At 36.4% G+C, this 24856-nt stretch overlaps 2 protein-coding genes across 5 annotated transcripts in view; one reads left to right on the top strand and one right to left on the bottom strand.

Moving 5' to 3' along the window:
- Positions 1-12735, top strand: part of ECT2L (epithelial cell transforming 2 like) — a 63602-nt gene extending 50867 nt beyond the window's left edge. The window contains exons 17-22 of the mRNA XM_031456443.2: positions 578-651; positions 752-908; positions 1602-1667; positions 3051-3139; positions 10651-10823; positions 12194-12735. Of these exons, the coding sequence (XP_031312303.1) occupies positions 578-651; positions 752-908; positions 1602-1667; positions 3051-3139; positions 10651-10823; positions 12194-12321 (687 nt within the window). The 3' untranslated portion in view covers positions 12322-12735. The remainder of the gene's footprint in view (positions 1-577; positions 652-751; positions 909-1601; positions 1668-3050; positions 3140-10650; positions 10824-12193) is intronic.
- Positions 12736-14459: 1724 nt separating this feature from the next.
- REPS1 (RALBP1 associated Eps domain containing 1) overlaps positions 14460-24856 on the bottom strand; it is a 71392-nt gene continuing 60995 nt past the window's right edge. For 2 of the 4 annotated variants that reach the window (XM_031456438.2, XM_031456441.2), the window contains 8 exons: positions 24658-24730; positions 22914-23032; positions 21962-22026; positions 19988-20173; positions 18714-18809; positions 17579-17727; positions 16733-16838; positions 14460-14721 (listed from right to left, as the gene is read on the bottom strand). In XM_031456438.2, coding sequence (XP_031312298.1) covers positions 14653-14721; positions 16733-16838; positions 17579-17727; positions 18714-18809; positions 19988-20173; positions 21962-22026; positions 22914-23032; positions 24658-24730 — 863 coding nt within the window. In that variant the 3' untranslated portion in view covers positions 14460-14652. The remainder of the gene's footprint in view (positions 14722-16732; positions 16839-17578; positions 17728-18713; positions 18810-19987; positions 20174-21961; positions 22027-22913; positions 23033-24657; positions 24731-24856) is intronic. The other 2 variants (XM_031456439.2, XM_031456442.2) reach the window with 1 other exon arrangement.

Here is a 24856-nt window from a genome sequence, read left to right as displayed (position 1 = left end):
TACTGTCATCTGAGAAAAATAAGGTAACTTCCTGGGTGCCCTAATGGTGATGAGTAATATATTTTCCAACAGATGGTAGGTAGAGTGGAGCACCGTTTTAATGTTACTGTGGAAAACATGATTAACAGCAGCATTATAGGTGAGCACCATCAACAGTCTCTTACTAGAAGGAAGTAACATTTACTGTGTGACTTTATGGCACTTTATGGATAGGATTTCCTCCCCTCACCACAAGAGTTACGTACAATATCTGTGAGAAAACTGAGGCCCAGAGAAGTTAAGTAACTTGACACTAGAATTAAATTAGGAGTCTGATTCTAATCCAGCCCTACCTCCTTGCAGAGTCCATTTTCATTTTCCTGCAATGAGTAAGTTCAGTGAATAGGGGTGGGTGTGTGGTATAAATCATGCACTACACTTAGACTCTCGGTAAGCACCTGCAGTATTAACAGTACTCTTGATTAGTGGCAGATGATGTCCTTTTGCTTTGAGTGCTTCGTAGATCATGCCTGCCTGGGGGAATAGAACGCTTTACAGCTGTCTTATAGAGTCTTGATGCTATAACGCTCACCTTTAGTGCAGAGAAATGACACCAGCATTCCGAGCTTTCCTGAAGAGGCATGACAAGACCATGGTTACCCATATGCTGAGGTAAGTTCTGAAGGGCAGCACAGCTGGGGCGCCCCAAGGATCGGGCGTTCTCTGGCCATCGGAAAGGAGACCAGGGTTCCCTTCTCTGTGCCTCACGCAGCCTTCCGGAGCTGCTTTTGTATCCATCCCGAAGAGTTGAAGAATATATTCATCTTCTCTATGCTCTGAGGCTTCATACTCCTGCAGAACACGTTGACCGTGGGGACTTGACCACTGCAATTGAACAAATCAAAAAATACAAAGGTTATTTAGATCAGGTTGGTCACTGGTAAGAGTCTGTGTCCTTTAAAGATGTTACGATGCCTTTGTGGTACTCTAAGATCCTGAAATATCTTAACTTCATGCGGTTTTCTTTACTTCAAAATCTTTCATCCTTTTATGATGTGAAATCATTGTGTTCAATGATTTTGAGCCCTAAGGGCATCTATTCCAAATCAAATCACATAAGACAGAATGTCTTCAGATATCTGTGTAAGTACAATAAAATCTTTATTAATATAAAAGTTTAAAGAATGGAGTATTTGAGTTGATTTTTCTAGATGGCTAAAAGAAAAAAAAGTAAAACCCTTTGTTTCTGAAAGGACTTTGTAATGTGTTAATTAACTATTCTGCCTGAGTAACTACAGCAATCACAATTATTCCCTGCAAGATTTCAGTGTCTTGGAGTACAGCACTATCATTCTGAGAATATCATTGTGATGTGCAGTCTGCACGGGAGTCTGGGCTGAATGTAAACTGATCACACGTTATGCCCAGAAGATACTTTTTGAATATAGTCTTGTCACTTGCCTTTTTGTTTTACAACATTGGGTACCTGAAATTGAGATTCTTACTATAGTTTATGAAAATACTGAGCCCTTATTATAGGTGCCATAAATTACTTTTAACTTATTTTTTATGTATAAAAAATTACACTTTTAGTTTGCCTAAAATTAGGGTCTGTTTCCTAGATGAAGCAAACCATCAATATGAAAGATCGGCTGTCAGACATAGAGAGAATCATCTGGGGATGCCCTGTACGTATTCTGATGTACTCGCTACATCTCGTGCTCGTGAATTTTAACCTCAAGTCACTGGCAAAAGGAGACAAACAGATTTCAATTCAGCTGACATCTGTTGAATGCCTACTGTGTGCCAGATGCTGCCAAGCTTTCATATCTCACATCCTTGTTATCTGCAAGGATGCTGGTTGAGAAGAGACACAAGTGGGCTTGGCCCCACCCTGTAACTTCTTTGCAGTCTTAGCCCCTTGCTTGGTACTACTGTGATCATGACCCCCTTTGAGGCATGGGGCCATGTCTTTATTGTTTTCTGTCTCCCTGCACACAGTGTCTGGTGTAGGATTCTGCACACTGAGGACATCTGCAAAAATCCTGGAAGTGTTTTGTTGGCTGTCTGTTACATACAGAGTATCACCTAGTCCCATTCTACCTTCCCTCTTACTGCCTTGCCTACCACCTGACGATCAGGCCACGCAGATCTACTCACAGTTCTTCAATAATCTTAGCCTCTCCCCACACATCTGTGCTCTGCCCATGTTCTTCCTTCTTGCAAATTGCCTTCTTTGTCTACTCCACTGAATAAACTCCTATTCATCCTTTAAAGACCCAGTTCAATCACTGTCTGCCTTGTAAAGTTTCCCCCAACGTCCCCAGTTGCAAGTTTCCCCTTCCTAGGTTTTCTGCAGCACCCTGAACATCCCTGTCACATTTTCTTGTGAATCTTTATTCACAAGATCGGGGGTTCCATCAGGTATGCACTGTGATTTACTTGTCTTCTACTGTTCAGCATATTGAAGGAACTCAGTATATGAATTATACTGAAGTATCAATTGATTGGAAGTGTTATTTTTATTTGTTCAAGTTGGGGAAGCAAGATGGAGTTGTTCTGGACTCATTTAGATCTGCACATTTGAAAGGAAAAGAGAAGTGGAGTTGATTCGATTACAGAAAATTCAAAATCTTGGAACTCATCGAGTCCATAGAACTTTACCTCTGGATCACAGTGCACACCAAGTGATCACCTCCATGCCTAGATCAGTAAAAGGGCCTGACTTCCTAATTTGTAACAATTCATTCACTTCTTTTTCTTGATCGATCCCTTCTTACCCACCCCACCCCCTCTTCATTTTAGATACTAGGAAAGCATTTATAAAAAAACAATGATTTTAATAGTTTAAAAAATTAGACAACACCCTCAAATATAGTTTTAACTGTCAATTCTGCAGTCTTCCTAAAGAAAGCCTATTTTTACAAAAAGTGAAAACATTTGCTTTTTTCATAATTGAACTGAGTTCTACTCAACATTTACATCTTCTGGGATATAAAATAGTTCTGCAGTAGTGGGACTTGTTTTCTAAAAATGTATATATGTTTCTAATTTTGTTTTTGATTTCATAGATTCTATCAGAAGTAAACAGATATCTGATTAGGGTCCAAGATGTAGCCCAACTTCACTGCTGTGATGAGGAAATCAGCTTCTCTTTAAGGTAAACATTTAGCTATTCTATGGCTGTGAGTGTGTCTTACTCATCTTGTACCCAGCATCCAGGACAATGTCTGACATCTTGCAAGTTTACAATGAATCTTTGTGTTGAACTGAAAAGTTGCACACACACCCCTCTCTGAGACAATGTTAGGTGCTTTAATCACTTCACTCACATTCCAGGCAGCTACTGGGTGGAATGGAAGAAAGGAAATGGTCTTTGCCAGGACCACTAACTCCACAGAAATAGAAATTCTGAAGTCTGGTCACTTTCTTACTGAGAAGAGAGCCAAGTGTTGTGGGACATTACATCAAGTGTCTGCTCAGCTACAAGAAAGAGAAGACCAGTTTATTATCTGCAGATAGTTGTTGAGGTCGGAATTCAAAAGGTCTCACCATAAGACCACCATGACACTGAGTGCTCATAGTAGTGTAAGAACTACTGTGATGGGAGGTGCCAGTTTCTGTAAGCTAGCATTCCTTTTCTCCTTTAGAACAAGGGTGGGCAAACTTCTTCAGTAAAGGTTCAGATAGTAAGTATTCTAGGTCTTTCTTGCCAGAAGATCTCTGTGGCAACTACCTAACTGCTGTTGAAGCACCCACACAGATACAAAAATACAATACATAACAAATAATACAATCTTCATGAACAATACAATACATAAGTGAACAAGTGTAGCTGTGTTCCAATAAAGCTTTATTTACAAAAACAAGGGGGGGTGTCATAGTGTTTTGATTCCTGCTTTAGAAAATTGTTTGCCAAACTATGTTCTCAGTGGCAAAGATGATAACTCAACAAATAGCCATCAAATGGAGAATTAACTCCAATAAAAGAAATAAAAATTGATTTGTCTTGTTATTTCAATGAATATATCAGTGAATGTTTCCCAAAGGCCCAGGGCAGGTCGATAGTTGGAAGAAACCAGACCCCTCATCTCTATCCCCACCTGGAGTATATCTTAAATGAAAATCAAAGCACACAATTGTGTCACTTTTCTCATTTTCACAGTGTTTTTGTTTGCTTTTGGTCAGTAGCAGAAGAAATGAGCTAGAATGATGGGAGGAAACTAGCTACCAAGCCAACAATTTTAAACACACTGGTGTAGCAGGAGACATGCTAGGATTATTCCAAGTTTTTTTTAAAGAATTTACTTTACCTTCATGTATTCATTCTCAAGAACTCTTTCTTTATGTAAGTCCCAGTTTCTGACTTACATAATGTATCTTTTCTCTGAAGAACATCTTTTAACATTTTTTGCTAGGTAAGTCTGTTGGCAATGAATTTTGGTTCATCTGAGGCTCATTATTTCTCTTTCACTTTTGAAGGATAATTTTTCTGGCTACAAAATTCTAGATCAGTGAGTTTTTTCTTTCAACACTTACTTCATTCTACTCTCTTCTTGCTTGCATGGTTTCTAAAGAGATGTCCAATGTAATTCTTATCTTTTTCCCTCTGTAAGAAAGGTGTTTAATTTTGATTTTTGTTGTTGCTCTCTAGGTTCTTTGAAGATTTTATCTTTGTCTTTGATTTTCTAGAATTTGAATGTAATATGTGTAGATTTCAGGGGATTTTTCCTGCTTGGTATTCTCTAAGCTTCCTGGATCTGTTTAGTGTTTGTCAATAATTTTGAAAAATTCTCAGCCATTATAACTTCAAATATTTCTTCTGTTTCATTCTTTCCTCTCCATCTGATATGCCCGTTAGACTTAAGTACACCTTTTGTAATTTTCCCATTTTTGGGGATATTCTGTTCCTTTCTTTTTCACTCTTTTCTCTGCTTTCTATTGATATATCTTCAGGCTCACTGATTCTCTTCTTGGCTACATCCAGTGTGCTGATGAGTGCATCAAAGGCGTTATTCATTTCTATTATGGTGTTTTTGGTTTCTAGAATTTCCTTTTAATTCTCTCTTGGAGTTTCCACCTCTGTTTATATTATATATCTGTACTTACGTGTTGTCCACTTTTTCCATTAGAGTCCTTAATTTAACTTATCACAGTTATTTTAAACTCCATAGTCTGACAATTCCAACAACATTCCTGCCAAATCTGGGTCTGGTTCTGATGCTTGCTGTCTTACCAGACTGTGTTTTCCTACCTCTTAGCATGCCTTGTAATTTTTTGTTGAAAGCCAGACATGATGTATAGAATAAAAGGAACTGAGGTAAATAGGTCTTTAGTGTGCAGTTTTACATTTATCTGGCTAGATGTTAGCCTGTATTTACTGTTTGTTGTAGCTGTGGTGTCAGAGGCTACAATTTTCATTTTTGTCTCCCCTGTTGTCATTGGGTTTCCTTAAGGATCCCATAAATAGGACTTGAAACCTGCAGTTCTTTTCAGCTGTAATGCCTTGTTTGTAAGCAGTCCTATCGATGTGGTAGTAAGGTGTGAGGGGAAGGGAAGTTGTATGTTCTATGATGAGGTCTCAGTCTTTTAGTGAGACTGTGCCCCTGGGCTATGACCTTTACAAGTTCCTATAAGCATTTTTTTTTTTTTTTTTTGCTCACCTCTCTGATGAGACAGGAAGGTTAGAAGGAGTTGGAGTTGGGTATTCACCCTTTCCTCATGTTGGTTAGGTGCTGGTAAAATTGTTTCCATTGAAAGCAGGCCTTTGTTAAGTGGAACAGAACTCTCTGGGCAAGTTTCAAATGGTTACTTTCTCCCTCCTTATGGGAAAAATGAAGGGATTGTTCTTAGATCTTCATGGTGAGAACTTGGTGGGGCTCCTGGAGGTAAAACTCACATGAGGGGTGGGTGTGGAGTGGGCTAATGCTAGGTCTCCAGGAGTTTGTAATCTCTTGCACTAACTCACATTCAGTCTCTAGCAATTAGTCAATTACCCTTTAAACATTCTTACCCGATGCTGGCTCCAGCAGGCAGCTGCCGCTTCCAGTAAGCTGTGCTTCTATGTGCCAGCTTGTCTCTCCAGGTTTTGGGGTGGTAGTTTACCTTGTGACCTCATTTCTCTGATAGCTCTGAGTTGTTGATTCTGTTTTCATCTTCCTTTTTGTTGTGAGGATGGAAGTGATGACTTTTAAACTCTTTACATGTCCAGCCAGAAACCAGAAGTCTCAATTATTAGAATTTAGACTTCTGCTTTAGTCTTTGGACAAGAGTGCATTTAAAGATCTCAGGAAAATGGACGAATACTAAATTATTTTACACTCTAATTATGAGGTACATTTATATTTAAGTAGGCACTATTTCAGTGATTTGCCAAGCAATAAATATAAATGTAATTTTACATTAATATTTGAAATTAAGTAAATACAATAAGGTTCATATTCCCCAAGTCATCACAGAACATTTAGCCTGTAACCTTGTTTTCTGTCATTTTAGGAAGTCACAATGATAGTCCCATGATTTCCATCATTTCTACTCAGAGGAAAGTCTGTTTATATTTATGTGTACAAAACCAACTCATTTCAGTCTAAGGTTTTATAGTTTACCACATATTTTAACCACTCTCATTTGATATAATCCTTACAACCACCTGGTGAGGAAGGTGGGAATGGAACTATGTTATGGCTGCTGAATCTGGATTTGAATAACTTGTCTGAGGTCACAGAACTAATAAGTGCTGGCTCAGAATTCAAAAGCAGGTCTCAGTGTTCTGTCCACTGATTAGACCAGTAGGTGGAAAGATGAGCTGGGCTTTCCTCATAATAAACTCACCAACACAGCAGCAAGTACTAAACAAATTACTAACAAACAAGAGCAGAAGCTAAGAAAGAACAAGTAAATAATTGCACTACAAAAATGAAAAACTTTGCTCTGAGGTAGAGATGAAGTCATGGAGTCATTTTAGAGCTAGGAAATCTAGAGGCATTTGTCCCTCTGTGGATATAGCCCAGAGAGTTTGGGTATGTTAAGCTTTTATAATACATTATGTACCTTGGAACTTTTTTATTGCTTTTTCAGAAACACCAATTTTCATCTATGTGACATTATGCTTGACAATTTTGAGCAGTTTTATTTTTGTTTCCTTCTAATGGGGTCTCCCCAAAGGTTCTCTGAAACCCTAGGAACTCTCTAGGACTGGTGAATAGAGGCACGGCCTTGAATCACCAAAAGGAGGACTCAGACCCTGAGTCCTCAAGGAAGAATACTACTACACTGCCAAGGATGCATGCTGTAACTTTCCTTTTAGCCTTTCCTGAAGGGGCCGACCGTCATTTACCAGGGCAAGCAGGCATTGGGGAAAGAAATACCCAGACTTCTCAGGTACACTGGATTCTGGCTCTGCACTGACTTTTATCCTGGCAACCGCTAAACCACTATGATCCATGAGTCAGAATGTGGATGATGGGTCTAGGTGATAAACAGTTTTGGCTCAAGGCAGCTCACAGAACCAACAGCCTACTGTTGTCTGTTTATGCTCTGAAAATTCAGTTTTATGTATTTTTGGAAGTTAGATACTTTGTCTCTTGGACTGGCTAATGCAGTAATTAAACAACAACAAAATACTTCTAGAATGGTGTTAAGAATTTAAACTATAGTAGACCTATTCTATTTTGCTGAGTCATTGAGCCTATTTGTGACTAAGCAAAGAAATCCTATTCAAGTTCAAGGGACAAAATCTACCCTTGGAGTTGGTTCTTTTGAATGTGAGCAGAAGCAGCTTTCTGAAACCCTAGTAGGATCCAGAGTTTCCATTTCAGTTGCTCCATTATGTCAATACGAAAGGCAAAAAAAAAGCATTTGTTTTTGCATCTGTAGAATTGTTAAGTTTAAAAAATTTTTCTGGTGTTTTTTGTCTCTGGATGAAAATTGTTGGAGATCTTGTGGGGTGTAAATGGCTTTTGGAGAGCCTTTTTCTAGGTAAAACTCACCTATATATTTTTTAAACAGCACTTTTACAATCAGATTAAAATAATAAAAACTTCTTTGTGTGTTTATCTTTCCCTGCTCACGTCCTCAGATTACAAGTGGACTGAACTCCAAGCTCAAGTTAATGTGCCTGCTCCTTCCCTCCTCTGGCCTCTCCACCCACTCAGTCCAAGTGGGTCACTAAACTGGAATTCTCTTTCATTTACCTCTGCTTTCAATGTTGTCCCTTCCAAAGGAAAAAAACTAAACATGTTTACTAGAACAAACACCCCTTTCAAAGCTACTTCTTCAAAGCACCCTTGTAGTTCAGATAGAACAGCAGTTTTATTGTAGCTTTAAACATTTTTCTAAAATGGTATGATGATTCTTATCAGCAATCGGATAAAAATATTGCCAAAAGGGTCAAGAATATGGTGGAGTTCTTTTGCCTATTTTAAAGTGGCCCTTTGCCCCATCCAGCCCAGCACACACAGATGTAAAATGCACCCCATCTTTCTTGCTTCCCCTCTCCCTCATTCCTAGTTCAGTTTGCTCCATTATTCTCAGAATGAGCTATCAACTTGATCTAGAACATTATTTCTAGCAAGGTATCAGTAAATATGAAACATCTACTCCTTCTAGCCTAAATCAGAACCACAGAGATGGGATGGAAATGTTTGAAAAAGGAAGTTGGTTCTAGTTGTTGTGTGATCACTGCATTGTTATCTACCCACACACCTGACATGACCTGCATCTCCTCACACTCTCCAAAGAGCTGAACCTGAAGTATGGTACTCCTTAAAGATGTTTTGACATCCTCTCCAGTCCTTCACCTACCTCATGGGCATGACTGTAACTGATGACTTAGGCACCTCACTACTCCACGTGTGGTCTGCACACCAGCAGTCCCAGGCTGCTGTTAGAAACGCAGAACCTCAGGCTAGCCTAGCTCTGAGGAATCATAATTTGCACTTTAACAAAAGCTCTGAGCAACTCAGATGCACATTAAAGTTTATATTAAGCACAAGTCAGAGCCATTATAGTATAAAGTGGATTCTAAATGTGAATTATAGCAGCTTTTATGGAGAACAATCTGGAAGTCTTTGATAAAGATATGTGTACTATTTGGCCAGTCAATCCTACCTGATAGAAATTGGGACTCCTATCTGATAGAAGTAACAGTACCTGTAAGGAATTTATTTATGTGTAAGGAATCAGTTTATCCCAATATTGCTCACAGTGGCAATAAAGGAATTAAAAATGAAAGAAGGGAGGGGGAAAGAAAGGAGGGAAGAGAGACCTGAGCCTGTAAACAAAGCAAATGTCCATGAAAAGAAGAACGTTCGTCAAATGGGGAAGTGTTGGATACATCATGGTCCAGCCACACTATTATTTAGCTATTAGAAAAAAATTGAAGTGATTCCCATTGCTGAGAAAAGCAAGAAAGAAGTCTGGATAATACTACCATTTTTATAAAACAATGGCAACCTACCTATAAATAGATGTGTTTATATAGGTACATATGTGAATTACCTGAGCAGGTTAAAAAAAAAAAAAAGTGGAAAGTTACATACTAATTTGTTAACTTGGGTGACCTGAGTGGAGGAAGGAGCCAAACAAAAAGTGAAACAAAAGAGTGGTACATTAAAAAAGCTGATGGTACATGCTGATGTTACTTTAGCATTTTGATAAAACTTTATGTGTATCTGAATCAACAATTTAAAAATTAAACAAAATTGATGAAGATAAAAAAAATAAGAGAATTCCTCTGAATAAGCCAGTAAATTGATTTGCTTCCTTAGAGTTACATCCTTAAGAGTTGCTTGATGTTTTTAAGAGGAAAACATTTTTTGGTTATCTTCCATCAAAATAACGAGCTTGTTGCACTTAGCCACTCCTGGTGCGGGGCAGGGACTGGGGGCGTAGGGTGGGGCTCCCCCAAGCTCCTCCCTAACACATCATGTGGTGCTCCGTTTAGTACCCACAGTAGATGACCCATACTGGAGTACAGTGAAACTGGCTCCACCAACAGAAAAGCAAAGAGGATACTAGTTGGAGGTTGGGGGCACAATATTTTGCTTACTGATAAACATGCCTACAGCTGACCTTGATGGCAACCTCAGTGAAAATGAATAGTTATTTAATTCCAACTTTTTATTGTTTCCCTCCAATCAAAATTAGAATTTCTTTCCTACTTAGTAAATGCTTTTCTTCTCCCTGCTTTCTGCCTGAGACACCTCACACCTTACTGATTCTTGTGCTTTTCTCTAATCCAACCTGTTCCCCTTAAAAGATAAAACCAAACCAAAAGAAAATGTATTTTCCCCAGATTCCCTAAATACATCGAACACAAAATACCAACCTTTTGACAAAAGTTTAAAAACACAGCTTTAACGTGATTCATGTCATAAAGGAGTGAAAGTTCTGTGTTCATTTTTCCTGCATTGATTGGATACTTGTCCAGTGGATCTCAAACCATTCCACCAGGAACCTTGAGGCCCACCCACACAATTAATCTGAGACAGAGGGACTAGTAACAACCAGAAAAAAATACACAGAGAATTTCAATAAGCCATTCAAAAGGTCTGAGGTGGGCAAAATCCTTGACTACTGGGTTACCAACATAAAGGTGGTGAACTGTGTAACAAGCATGTATGTATGCATATGTAAAACTACTAAAACTGCTCCTTCTCTGTCTTAACTCAGGCTCTATGAACATACTCGTGATCTCAGTCTCTTCCTCTTCAATGATGCACTGCTTGTTTCTAGTCGGGGCACGTCTCATACTCCATTCGAAAGGACTTCAATATCAACCTACCAGTTCATTGCATCCGTGGCCCTTCATAGGTTACTCATAGAAGATATTCCGGATTCCAAATGTATGTATTCTTTTCCTCCAAAGAGTTAAATGCCTTTAGGAAGCTGTATTATACAAAGCCCATTAACTATTAAAATAGAAAAGCAGGAAGAGAACTAGAATTTGCCAGTTTGCAAATAATTTCCCTAATAGTTTTAGGATCCTATTAATGTAAACTTTCATCTATCTCTGAAATAGCAAAAGAAAGGCATACTGGCATTGTCAGACACACACCTTAAGACATAAGGAAAACAACTTTCAAAAACCATGAAGAGAGACATAACCCTACATCATTGTGAGGGATTTTCTGAAGCAGTCTGACAGGAGCTGGGGTCCTTAACCACCACTCTGTACTGATTGTAGATGTTACAATTTTAGATTTTTATCTATTACTTTTCCATTCTACTGGGAATAAGCGATTATTACAGGTTTGACTGTACCTTTTCTTCTGAAAGTTCGTATTTGAGAGTTCTATAAAGGATCGATTTGCAAAGGATGTTTGGTAACAAACATTCCCTCATAATAATCTCAATAGAAATACCATGTTACGAAAATAAATCCTACTTAAACTTACTGTACTTAGTTTTTATCTTATATTCTACTTTCCAATCTTAAAAGGATCCATATGTCTTTCCCATATTTGTTAGGCCAATCTGAATGTAACACCTCTCATTTCAGTATTTTTTACTGCATGTGAAGGCAGGACTCAAGGTTAAAGCTGGAATGAAGATCTCAGAGAAGGAACTAATAATCTAAAATGGGCTGCTTTCCCATTAGCTTTAGCCCCATTTAAACTCTGAGCATGAGAAAAAATGAACACTAAATATGGGAATAAATATTTCCACCTAGAATTCAAACTCAGGTAAAAAGAGATAGTTACCTGTATCCACTGGGTGTGGTTGAAGAGTGTATGACATGTCTCCTTTCATCTCCCCTTAATCAGCTGTGCTCTGTGTCAAAATACCGTAACGTAACTTAAGAGTGGGCACTCAGCTCAGCAGTCAGCCTAGTTCTGTCCTGGCCCCCATACCAAGGTGGTCCAGGTTGAGCTCTCAGCATCTCTTACCTACAATAACTCTTAGTATAGACCTTGACTGGTTCCAGTTCCTTCTGGAATTAAAGAACATCACATCATCTATCATGCAGTCTTTAAAAATAATTGCTAGTTACAATTAAACAATTATAATATAAAGATAAGATTATTTTAGACTATATTAGAATCATTCTGTATCTTAGGATATTATATTCTAAACTGGATTTGTATTTGTTTGAATCTCTCTTTAATTTTCAATAAAATTTTCAAGTTGACTTGGCTAATTCTTGAATTTTAAAACATTTTCTTTTGATTGTTACCTGCAAAGATTAATTAGTATACCCCAAATATTTTTACAGATATCAGGAATGCATTTATTCTTCAAGGTCCAAAACATGAATGGATTTGTGCTGCAGAGGGTGAGGATGATAAATTCCTATGGTTGTCAGTACTCCAAAGTGCCATCAAAAGTAGTATGGAAAAGTGAGAATGGACTTAAAAATCCAGCGGTGCCAATCTACCAAGACAAAGACAGACAGCATATATTTTCTATTCCAGAAGATCCAGCAAGAAGCAGAATGATTATCTATCAGGGTTGATGGGAGGATGAACTAGGATGGCCCATAAAGTTCCTTTTAATTTTTAAAATTTATCATAGATGCTCAATTATGTGAAATGGACAAAAGAACAATTTGAATACAAAATTTTGAACCAGTTATTTTGGTAGTTATTTTTCACAGACAGTATTATTTAGAGTAGTCTGACTAACAAAACCTAAAACAGAACAAGGGTACTGGGTATTTAAAGTTTTGTTTTATGATCTAATGAAAAATAAAAGCATAATGAAAAATGTTTCTTAAATGATCAGTATCTTAGAAAAATGTTTTTAATCTAATGGTGACTTACCAATCATCTTTAACATGTTCATAAAATTGTTATTGATTTAAAAAAATATATAATATAAACGGTAATTTACTAAAAAATCTGACACATATCCTTAGTATGAATGTACTTCTCCAGAGACCATTTTTAAAAATATACCACTATAGTACTAAAAAGTTTTCTGTAATTTTTACATGTTCTTTTGCTACAAAATTAATTTCTTAGACGTTTTAAATAAAACGCTTTAAAAACCTGTTACACTGTTAAATTAGAAGGCTGTTGGTGGGTGGGGGACCTTTTAAAAAAAATAAAAAGTAAACTTGCCTGCAATGGGATTTAGCGGAGTGAAAAATGAAGAAATTAAGACAGTTCTGTTTTAAAATAGAGAAAAAGAAAAGTAAGTATTGAATAGTTTTCTGGGCCTTAAAGCCTTCACTTATCTAACAAACTGAAGCTATAACCTGTTAGCCACTTTGAAACTTTAGCTGATATATGCAGTAATAATATTTTTAGTTAATGGTAGATAAAAGTTATATTAATCTGGGAAGCTTTTGGTTGTCAGTTTCCTTTTTGCTTCAAATTCTCCTTTAAGGTAATGAAATTTAGTACAGCCTAGGATTGTGAACTAGGTGATTTTAAACATTTTCTTCTTTTAACAACAAAAATACAAATTCCTTCAAAGGTAATTCTTAAAAATTTAAATTCTTGTTAAAAAATGTACAAAAGTTAAAATATTGTGTTTTATTAGTGTAAAATCACACTTTTGATTCTTTTATGATATATTCATGCAGCTTAACATCTATGATCCCATAGACAAAATAAACCATTAAAGGAATATCTGCTATTAGTCAGCAGTAAATGCAAATTTACAAATGTGATCAAAGTGTAAATACCATATAATACAAAACAAATCCTGAGACACTACATCATCCTGAATAGGGCACACTTCAGAAACCCTCTGTTCATAGGGAAAACCTGTCTCTATGGCAAAAGAATGAGTGACAAGACAGCTAAAGGTAAACTAGGAATCTTAAAGAATTTCCATTTATTCTGTCCATAATTAAGGTCCTCAGAAGTTTTAAAACAAATTACTTGAAAACACTTTTAGAGACTGATAAGCATAAGTTTCTAATTCAGAGAGAAAAGCATAAATCATGCAAAAAATGATGTTTGCACGTGGACAGAATCTATGTTGTTTGTGGTGGTAACAATTTCCCTTTGCTTCTAGGGGACAATTAAGAAAGGCCTGCTCTGTGGTAATTTTGTAAGTTTGCACGACTGCTGCTGAATTAAAATCTCATACACAAAAAGTTTAAGTCATAGGTGAAACTAATGAAATTGTCACAAGGAAAAACATAAAATCTGACCCCCAAAAACTGATGTGAATAAGTCTGAAAGTGCCATGTGACTCTTGAAGAACCCCTCACTGCAGAGCTATGGTTAAAGAATGCCTTATCTAATACAGTTCTTTCAAATCAAAAATTAAACAGGAAACTCACTTTAAAGATTTTTACAAAACAAACATGGATGCTTTGTTAAGTGTTAAACCTAAAAGACAACTTGACAGTTTATTTTTGTCTCCTTTGTGCTTGAGATGTAAATGAGAAGTCCATTCTGTGTCCAATCAGTGTTAGGTTTTGGCCCCGTTAAGTATAATGGACCAAGGTTACGTATGTATTCCTAATGTTATGGAAAAACAAGGGTGGCCTGTGCCAACAAACACAATATACCCTCCAGAAAAAGTCATCCTGACCCTTTTATTGTTGAAATTAAAAAATAAAAGATACTTAAATACAATGGTGAACATATAGGGCAAAACAGAATCATAAAAATTTAATGTTGAATTAAGCAGTGAGCTGAATGTCTGCGGCTCCAAATTGGCTTTGAACCCAAAATCGCTTAAAAATGGGTATGTTCACAGTTAACGGCAATTGGCTTATAGGTGAGAGAATGGTCGAAGTTGTTCCAGTTGAACTTCCAGGGAAATTCTCTCCTCAAGAACATCCTGAAAAAAATGTAAACCCAAATTATGTTTCAATGTGTATAAAAATGAAGGCGTATCTAACAAGAGTTCTGCATCAATAAAACAATTTAAATTTGTTAAGATGAAGGGACAGTTGTTCATCTTTTAAAACTTCACTTTAGAAACATAGCTTCTTTATAATATTAAAATATGATCTTAATTAAAATCTTTTTCCTTATTATTTAAATCAGGGTAATAAAACATTTTTTTGTTTCATTATTAGAAAAGCCAATAATGCATGAATTTTGCATAATGAAAAGCCAATTTTGCAAATGATGACTATTAATGCATGAATTTTACCCCCTGCAGTAAATGTAGATTAATCAGTTAACAAAGATTCTTTCCCCTGGTGATTACATCTGGTCATAACAACTCCTGAAACTCATTTTGAGTTTCAGTTTCACAACAAATAAATGTATTTTGCAATCAGAATCACTGTTGATTTTGAGCAATCTTTTCAGGCAGCTAGCAACTTCTAAATCATCTATTTTACTTTTTTCTATCATACTGAAAGTATGGTGTTTTAACCAGAACTACCTCCTCCTATTTGTACCATACTTCCTTTTTTCTGTTCTCAGAGATAATGAGAAATGGAGTTTTTTAAAAAAGCTCCTATATACATGTTTCTATGGTCCTCCTTAGTTCTTCAGAAAAACATACGTTTACAAAATTTTCGTCTTCAAGGTATGGTACTAGCAAGCTTGTCATTAGTTTTACATTCTTCCTTTACAACGGACCAAATTCAAAATCATAGAACAGCTATCTATAAATATCTTCTTTGATCAAAGAGTCACACAAGAAAATTGTTCCTTTAACATATAGTTATCAAATGCCTAATGTGAGGTTTTAGAGATAAGATGGTTACAAGTCTATCTAGGACAGTCTATCTTTGATGTCCTGGCCTAAATATTAACACATACTTTCCTTCTTTTCTCTCAAAAGTACCTTGTTTTGAACACTATGGTATACGGTAACCCTGAACAGTGATTATGATTTACTCTCAATGAATTTAGCTTAGTAAGACAGAGAGACAAATGTGCCATATGTAGAGATGGACGATGTGATACATGCTAGATAAAGGATATGAACAGAATGTTATAGGACTGAACAAGCTCTGTATTTATTTTACACTTTCATGGACTCTTTTCTCATCTTCATGGTTTGCAACCTTCCTACTCAAAGCGGGGCCAACAGTCCAGCAGCATCTCCATCACCTGGAAGCTGACTAGAAATGTGCAGAATTCTCAGGTCCTACTCAAAACCTGACATGAATTAGAATTTGTGTTTTAACATGATCCCAGATTAAGTGTATACACATTACGGTTTGAGAACCACTGGTTTATAAGACATGAATGCTTAATCATGTTGATGAAACATAAATGATTCTGTCTGTGAATTTTTATTTTAGGGATTCAAAGAAATCATGATTAGTAGTAAGAAAAACAAACCCATTCCTCTCAACTACAGATGACAGAAGTACACACTGGTGCTAAGCACCATTTCTACTTATGGAAAAGAAAAGACAAGCCCTTTTAGAGATGATCAAAATTACCCCCATCCCTCTCTCTTCTTTAGCCCTGTTTTAGTCCCTTTAATAGAAATTGAGTTGTCTTCGATAAAAGGATAAACTAAAAATACTCAAATCATTTTAGAATTAAGAGTGTAGAGAGCCAAGTATGTGATATTGGAGGTTACCTGAGATCACAACATCTCTACTTGCGGGTGTCATTATGAAAGTTAAGGAACATTATAGGAATATGATGTCTTACATACATGAAAGATAAGGCAATCATGCTAGAACTGAGTATAGAAAGCTCTTCTTAGTATTAAAAGACTCAAAGGAGTTTAAAACACTTCAGATACACACTTCTCTTGCTACGTGGAAAGTTTCATCCTAACCTAAGATTGCTGGATCATCTCCAAGTTCCAGTTCAAATCTGAGAGGCTTTGAGTCCAAGGAACTTCCCAAATAAAGATTCAGAAACTACATTACCTTTAATTGTTGCTGCAATTCACTATTCAGTCTGGCCAAAACTGTGTTGGTTTCCTTATTGCGTCTAATTGATGCCTGAATAGCTTTCTTATCCTTCCCAACAGACCTGAGGAGACAGAGAGCAAAAAATCCCCTCTTCATTTCTTATCTTTAAATTTTCTCTGTTCTTCCCTGGTATATCGCTAAACCCAGAACGCAGAGGGAGCATCTCTGCCTTGTCAGCACAGCTCAACCTCACTTGTTCAGTTTTAATGGTCAACCAAAAATATTTAAGCTTCAGAGGCTTAATTATTATTGTTATTGTCTTAATGATTATTCTTCTGTAAAATTACCTGAGTTTAAGTGAGTCTAAAGCAGACATCAGCAAACTTTCTGTAAATGGCCAGACAGTAAATATTTTACGCTTCGAGGGCCATACCATTTCTGCTGAATATTCTTGTTTTTTTGTTTCTTTACCTCTTCTATCTTTTAAAAAAAGTAAAATTCTTAGCTCATGGGCCTTACAAAAAACAGGTCATGGGCTGACTCTGGCCCATGAGCCCTGGTTTGACAAGTCCTGGTCTAGAACAACCATAGTTAAAATACCAATCTTACTGTGCACTGTAATTTTTAAAAAGTTTGCTCCAGGATTTGCAACAGGGTATTAAAATGGAATTGGGGTTGAACTTAATAGAAGCAAAAAAAGTGAGAATATTCTACCTACTCATAAATGAGAAAACTCTCGAAGAGGAACAGTTAAGAACCTATACTCAACTACAGGACCATAACTGCTTTCAGTTTCGTATTTTTACTTGCTGTGTTTTTTGTTCCTAGTAATTAAATATGTTTGGGAATGGCTCTGATTACCTAGGAATAGAAGGTTGTGATGCAAGAACAGCAGCTAGGACACCTGTCTTTTGTGTATGTTCATCAACTTCTGGCCTCAATTCATCTTCTGATTTTAATCTTCTTCGAACAGGTTTAGGTGGTGGAGCAAGCGGTGTCGTGCCTTTGCTCTAGAAGACAAGAGTTCCATTTATAATGAGTATTTCTTGGAAGCATTCATGGTTAGTTAGCACTTTGCCAACATCATATGCTTTCTTTAAGCTATTCATTCTCCAAAAATTCAAGAGTCACTTGTCCTACTTTAAAACAATTTATATATTTGTGGCAATAGCTAACTTAAATTACAATTAATAACTATTGGGAATGTCTCAATAACTGAAAAAAGTTACCAAAATTTTTCTCTCAAGGGGAAGTGTCTTGATACCTGTAATTTACTTTGAAATGCAAACAAATGATAAGAGGGACTGATGCAGAGAGAAGGATGGAGATATAAAGCAAGTATATTAACACAAGGGAAAAAAATTATTCTATTTCTTTAATTTTGTATTTATGAGATAACGGATGTTCACTAGACATACTGTGATAGTCATTTCATGATGTATCTAAGTTATATCATGTTGTGTACCTTAAACTTACAGTGTTGTATGTCAATTATATCTCAATAAGACTGGAAGAAAAATAAAGTATAGTACAATCGAGGTGTGGGTTTATTGATGTACAATGTAAAATTCTTTCAACTTTTCTGTACGTTTAAAAATTTTCATACTGTTGGAAAAAATTATTCCTAAGATAGTTAAAGAAAAAAAGCACAGAGTATAACATTAACCTTAGAGAACTGATAATTTTTCCCTATTATACTCAGAACTGCAATAAAACAAATTGAATATGATGAATAAGGAAGTTCTGCTTTATATATTTTGAAGAATGTAATAACCACGTAAAATTTGAGAACCTGTGGCATGCATTAATATAGATGATAGACTATCACCTCCTAGAATTTTTAAACAGGCGGATCTTGTTCTGAGACAGACTAAATATATTACGGTTAAAGGAGTGAAAGGGAATAGATGAGCTCTAACTTTATTTCTAAGATTTTCAAGTTATCTAACTTTTTATATGTACAAAATGATCAGTATTATAAAAGACTTCTGTATACCACATTGGCGGGAGCACTAGCAGCTGTCTTTTCTTCCATTTTACTATCTGTTTTGGCAACTCGAAGAGAACTTGCAGGATCAGAAGCTTTTTCAACCTAGAGATGAGTATATTATTATTACAAATTATATATAAGTAACATACATATATGCATAAATATATATGTAACAAATCAGTACAATGTTTAGAAAATAGTCATTCCAACAATAAGAAATCTGAGCTGAAGATGAGAAGGAATTTGAGGAAAACCTTGTAAAATGATCGTTCTCTACTACTGAAGGGCAGAGAGGGAAAGTAACAGATCTCTGAGGCGGGGGAGGACTGAGTATGCAGCACTGTCTGGGAAGTTCTCTGGTTGGGGGAGGGGAAGCACCCATCCCAGGGGAATGAGTACCAGCACTCTGTGCACACCTGTACTCCCCTCAGGCCCACTCTGCCTTCCTGGAGGTACAGCCCATTCCCCTAGTGGCCTCAGGCCAGGCAGAAAGTCACAGGTTTGAAGAACTGGCTAGTAGAAAATTTTCCATGGATCAGATCTATAAGAAACCTTTTGTCTAAATTATGCCAGTCAAATAAGCAGATTTTTGGATCTATTAGAGAAGCTCAGTATAAGCTGAGACAATCAGAACAGACATCAGAATTCCCTTGTACCCTCCAACTCCACATTTAACTCAGTGAGGACAGGGATCCCTAGAGAAGTTCTTGCTACTAGAACTAGAGTCCGCACAGATTCCATTTTGGTACTCTGTTGTCTGTAAGTCTAACTGAAGTGACTTACTCTCATACAATCTTCACCAAATCACACAATCAAATACTTAGCATTAAGATGCAACCCCATCAAGTGACCTACTCTTATACAAATTGAGTGTAGCTATGGTAACCACAGCCTCTTATTATACAGAAATCTTCACCAAATCACATAATCAGATGCTAAACATTAAGATTCAACTCCCAGAGCAGTGTTTTAGCCAGGACCAGATGGTTGTGCTTGCATCTTTTCCTGCGACAGCTACCCCTCACCCAGATTTTGACTCTGATTAAGCATTTTACACCTAACCAGTCGGTGTCTGAGGCCAGTAAGAAATTGAGAAGCACTGACCTAGGGAATATAAATCCCCTAAAAGCAGCAGCAGCAGCAGCAGCAGCAGCAATTTTGCTCACTAATGTCCCCTCTATTATCTGCTCTTTTAGGAGCTCCTCTGTTTAAAGACAGGCTTACAAGCATGATATGAGAAGATTCGCGGCAGAAAATCACATAAGCCCTTGAAAACTGACCGGCAAGACCTCTGGATGTTTTTCGGCTTCATCATCTTGTTCTTCATTTACATTTGATGCAGCAAATACTTCAAATTGGCTGAAATCTGCAAAATTTGGTTGTTCTGGTATCTGCTGAGGTGAGGTACTAGTGTGAGTTATTAGGCCATCAGCATCCACTGGGCGATGCACAACGGGACCAGGAGCCTTCGTGACAGGGTAGAACAGAGCAACGAACATTTTACTGGTGGTATCAGTGTTACAGAGTAGCCGCCTTTTTCTTTGAAAATTTATTATAAGTATGTTCTGTTTTATTATCTGAAAGTTCAGGGAGGTGAGCTATAGTACTACCTACCCAAAAAAACTTAAAGTGAAATGCTAAGAGTAAAAAAAGTTAAGATGACAAACCTTCAATTAAAAAGCTGCTTCTACAAAATTCTTATTGCAAAGAAAGTGCTTCGAAGGAGAGGGAAGATCTGGTCCTAATTTCTGATTTTTCCCTTGCATCTATTTTTTTAATTGGGCTACTGCATAATTGTTTGTTCTTTGAAAGTTATTTTTAAAAGTGTTTCAAAAGAGACTTATTTTTAAAGTGTGAAAAACCAGTACTCTAACAGTAACTCCAGTGCCCTTTCTTTCAATCTGTCCTCCACTCCTTTGCCACGTCAATTCTTCTAAAATCTTCAACTGCAAAATAAATTTACTGAGTATCTACTTTTGGCCAAGCACTATGGATATAAATGTGAACAAACAAATAACTTCTGTTCCCTAACAAAGGTGACAGTCTAATGCAGGATAAGAAATAAGTAACCAAGGAATTAAAATACAGTGTGAGAAGTTTTATGACAGAGGAAGTACAGGATGCTACAGGAATAAATCTGAAGTCTCTTCCCTGTTTATCATTTAAAAATTCTCTATATCTTAGAAGAAAAATTCTATCTACTTAGTATGTTATAGGAGATGCTCTGCCTCTTCCCCACCTCTTCAATTTCCTTTCCTATCACTCTAGTTGTACTGAACTCAATGGCTTTTCCTTGAAGAATATGCCAGGCTTACCTTACACCCCTATGACTCTGTGGATACCACTCCTTGTGGCTGTAATGCCCTCTCCCCAAGAAATACCACTTTCTCTTTCAAGTCTCTGCTTAAGTCAAACTTCCTTCATTTTACTTAGACCTTTTCAATGTGATCATGACCCCTGACTTTACTGGCTAGAACCGCTATGCCGAAGCATTTTATAAATCTGTCTACTGTAAGCATTTCTATTATAACTGCTGTTTACAGGTCTGTCTTCCCAACTAGACTGGTTCTAGAGCTGAGAGTCCAACTCACTGGGTTTCACAGCTTAACCCAGAAAAAGTATCTTTGTTGGCACTTAAATAAAATAAATACTGGAATATTAAAATTTAATTATCTCTGATATAAGAAACCATGTTTTTAACTGCAAATAACTAATTTCACTTTAAGACTCCAAGTCAGAAAAATCAACCAAATTCATTCATACAAAAGGTAGCCCTAAGTCAGTCAGTGACATAAAACTAAGTTATAATACAGAATCTGTCTTGGAAAATAGTTTGATGCAGATGAAAACAATTGATCTGGCAGGGGTGCAGACGTCATCTAACACTTCCTTCACAGACGCAGCAACACATCCAGAGAGATGCAGTGAGGTCACTCTGACTCAATGCTAGATCCAGAACATATATGGACATCTCCTATCTCCCAATCTATCATTCTTTCCACTAAACCCTTTTTGTCAAGACATTATCCTTTGGTTCACGTTTAAGCTTCTTTCAAAAAATAACTTAAAACGTTACTAGATTTCTTATATTCTAAAATAAGAGTTAGCTTCCGTGAATTAAATGTGCATTAATAACAATTGGGCAATCTCTGATCTTCAAAATAATTCTAGAATAGAATCAAATACCTAACAGACAAGTTGACCAAGGGGATTATGGTAACTGATGTTTAGTAATGAACACCTTGGAGCATTACCTGTGAGGGCTGTGGTCTTGGAGGCACTGCAGGAGGTTGGGCAACAACTCCAGCCTGTTGCTGTCCTGTGTGAATACGTAAGTCTTCTTTTTAGTAAATATATCATTACTTTACTAGCAGAACAGACAGGCTGAATGTATGTGTTCAAATGATAAAGATTCAGAAGAATGTCTGGTAAGTATTGGAAAGTATATATTTCCTGTAAAACTGTCAAGATGTGGTCAAATCTCATGGCCTCTTCTCAGGCCTCATTTCTCTTGTTCTACTGCATGAGGCACTCTTGACTTGCTCTTCTCTGCTCCCGTAATACTACACATTCTTGGTTTTCTTCCCATATTTCTGATTGCTCTTTAGCTATTAAACACGAAGATTTCCAAATTTTCTCTTTTAATACTTCAGTCTATTATTTCTATGTAAATGATTCTCAAATAATATATCAATCTTTCTTGGCCCACAAGTCCAATGGCCTGTTGATTTCCCTTTTTCTTCATCATTCTAAACTCATAATATACAAAACAGAACATTATCACTCTCCAAACTTAACTTTTCTATTTCGATCAATGCAATAACAATATGACCAAATAAAAACTGAAACCTCGGAGGAAGTTGTGACTCTTCTCTCTCTTTTGTCAATCAAATTTAAGATGTGTTAGTTCCCTTCCTTGATATCTCCACACCATTCTTTTAAAATCTCTTGTAGCATCCTTCAGATTCCCATCTTTATCATTTGAACTCAAACACATTTTAGATGGTCATAAAGAAAAAAACCTCCCTCTCACTTAATACCTTTTCAATTGAAAATTTTTCTTCAGACAAATATCAAAAAATAAGACATATTAAGAGAAAATAAAATAAGTATTGTGTATCTTTAACTTAACATATATTTAATTTATATTCAATAATTAATTTAATTTAACTTAATTTACTATATATTCTGGTTCTCTAACCCTACCTGTGGTGACTGAAAAGGTCCGATTCATATCTAAAGATGACGATCTAGAATGAGAGGGTTGTGGCCTTGGAGGGGGAGGAGGTGGTGCGGTATTATCAGGCGACGTTCCTGAATGAGACCTGCAAAATTTGCCATTACAACTGGTCATGCTATTGAATTGGAGCTTTGCTTGCTTTCTTCTTTCTTTTTAAGCAGTCAAACTTAGCTAAGCAGCAAAGAATCTTATTGATGTGACACCTTCTCCAGAGGGTACACAAGAACTAAGATGAATAAAGAGCACCATTTATGGTGTGCATTCAACAAGTAGTTATTTAATATGGCAGATAATCTTCTTTATACAGTATAATTATACATTTAAGAAATTTCAAAAAATTTAAAGAAAGTTATTAATGTGAATTCACAGTAGACTTGAGTGTCAAGTTTCCCCCATTCAGTTAAATGTAGTATTAGTCTAAAACCAATTTTCAAAAAAGAGAAACTCTCACAGACATAGAAAACAAACTTATGGTTACCAGAGGGGGAAGGGATGGGAAGGGATAAATTGGGAGTTTGAGATTTGCAGATACTAATATATATAAAAGAGATAAACAAGTTTATACTGTATAGCACAGGGAACTATATTCAATATCTTGTAGTAACTTATGGGGAAAAAGAATATGAAAATGAATATATGTATGTTCATGTATGACTGAAGCATTGTGCTGTACACCAGAAATTGACACAACATTGTAAACTCACTATACTTCAATAAAAAAAAAAATATATATATATATACCAAAAAAAAAAATGCACTCAAAAAAAGAGATAGAAGCTCTACTTTCAGGTACGGTTAGCTTTCAACTTAAAGTTTGGAATTTGGTGAGCTGAGGTAAAATCTGGTTCAACTATCTGTGGTGCCCATACCTGCAGACACAGGCCATCTCATTTTAGGTGATTATACTCACACTCAACTCGCCCTCGAGGGTCACTTATTGGCCACCAAAGTCTTCTATATTCTGAAAAGAGTCTCTTGGACTCTGGCAATCTGATCCTTACTTATAGGAATAAAAAGTGAACTAAAATCCAAAATGAGTGAGAATGCTAAGATATATGAAGAAACAGCCTTCTGACTGAGTGAGCTCTTTTGGGGGGGGTCTATATAACCAGTCTCTCTCTATATCCTCCAAGTGTGTGGCAAAAGCATCTAATCATGTATGAAAAGCAGAGGAGAAAGATGCTCTGTCCTGTGCACAGTTTTGAGTAGACGGTGAAGCCCTTGCAGACAGATCTTGCCGTCCTTACCCTATCCCACATCTTTGTTTGTTTGTGCCTGAAAAGTTGTATGTAATGCAGATCTTCAGGGTGGGTAGGTGGCCCAACACTGAGCTGTGCTTCCATATGATGTTTTAAAACTCCAAATTCTTTTGGTACTTGCCCTTAAGACTATAAACGAAATCTGCACATTTTTTACTTAAATAAATTCTCATTGCTGAGCTACAAAAAGGACTGTATTAAACTGTCATTGTCAAGAAGTTATTAGCCCTTTTTAAATCTTCTATAGAATATGATGAAGACATAAAGGCTCTTTTCATTTTTCTTTAAAGTTGGAAAGAATCAAAATTATTTCCCATTTATATACGTAAATAGGTAACCTAACAGCCTTTAGAGATATGAAGAACTGAAGAATAATTTAGTTTTAAATAATTTTAAATATTAAAATGTAACAGGATATTTTAATATGCTTTTTACTGACAGAAATACTGACCTTTGACGAGTTACATTGTTCCCAATCTGTTCTGGATCCGAAGTAAAAGAGTCTGAACTACTGTAACCATCTGCTGATAAATGGGATATATCCTATTTAATAATAATCATTTCTTCACTTTTTACTCTACATACCCTAAACAAATATAACTAAAGTATTGTTTCAAATCAGAGACATTCAAAGATTGGCTAACAGGTTA

Source organism: Camelus dromedarius, chromosome 6 (assembly GCF_036321535.1).
Source record: "Camelus dromedarius isolate mCamDro1 chromosome 6, mCamDro1.pat, whole genome shotgun sequence".
Classification (NCBI taxonomy): domain Eukaryota; kingdom Metazoa; phylum Chordata; class Mammalia; order Artiodactyla; family Camelidae; genus Camelus; species Camelus dromedarius.
This window is presented reverse-complemented; position numbering and strand designations above follow the sequence as displayed.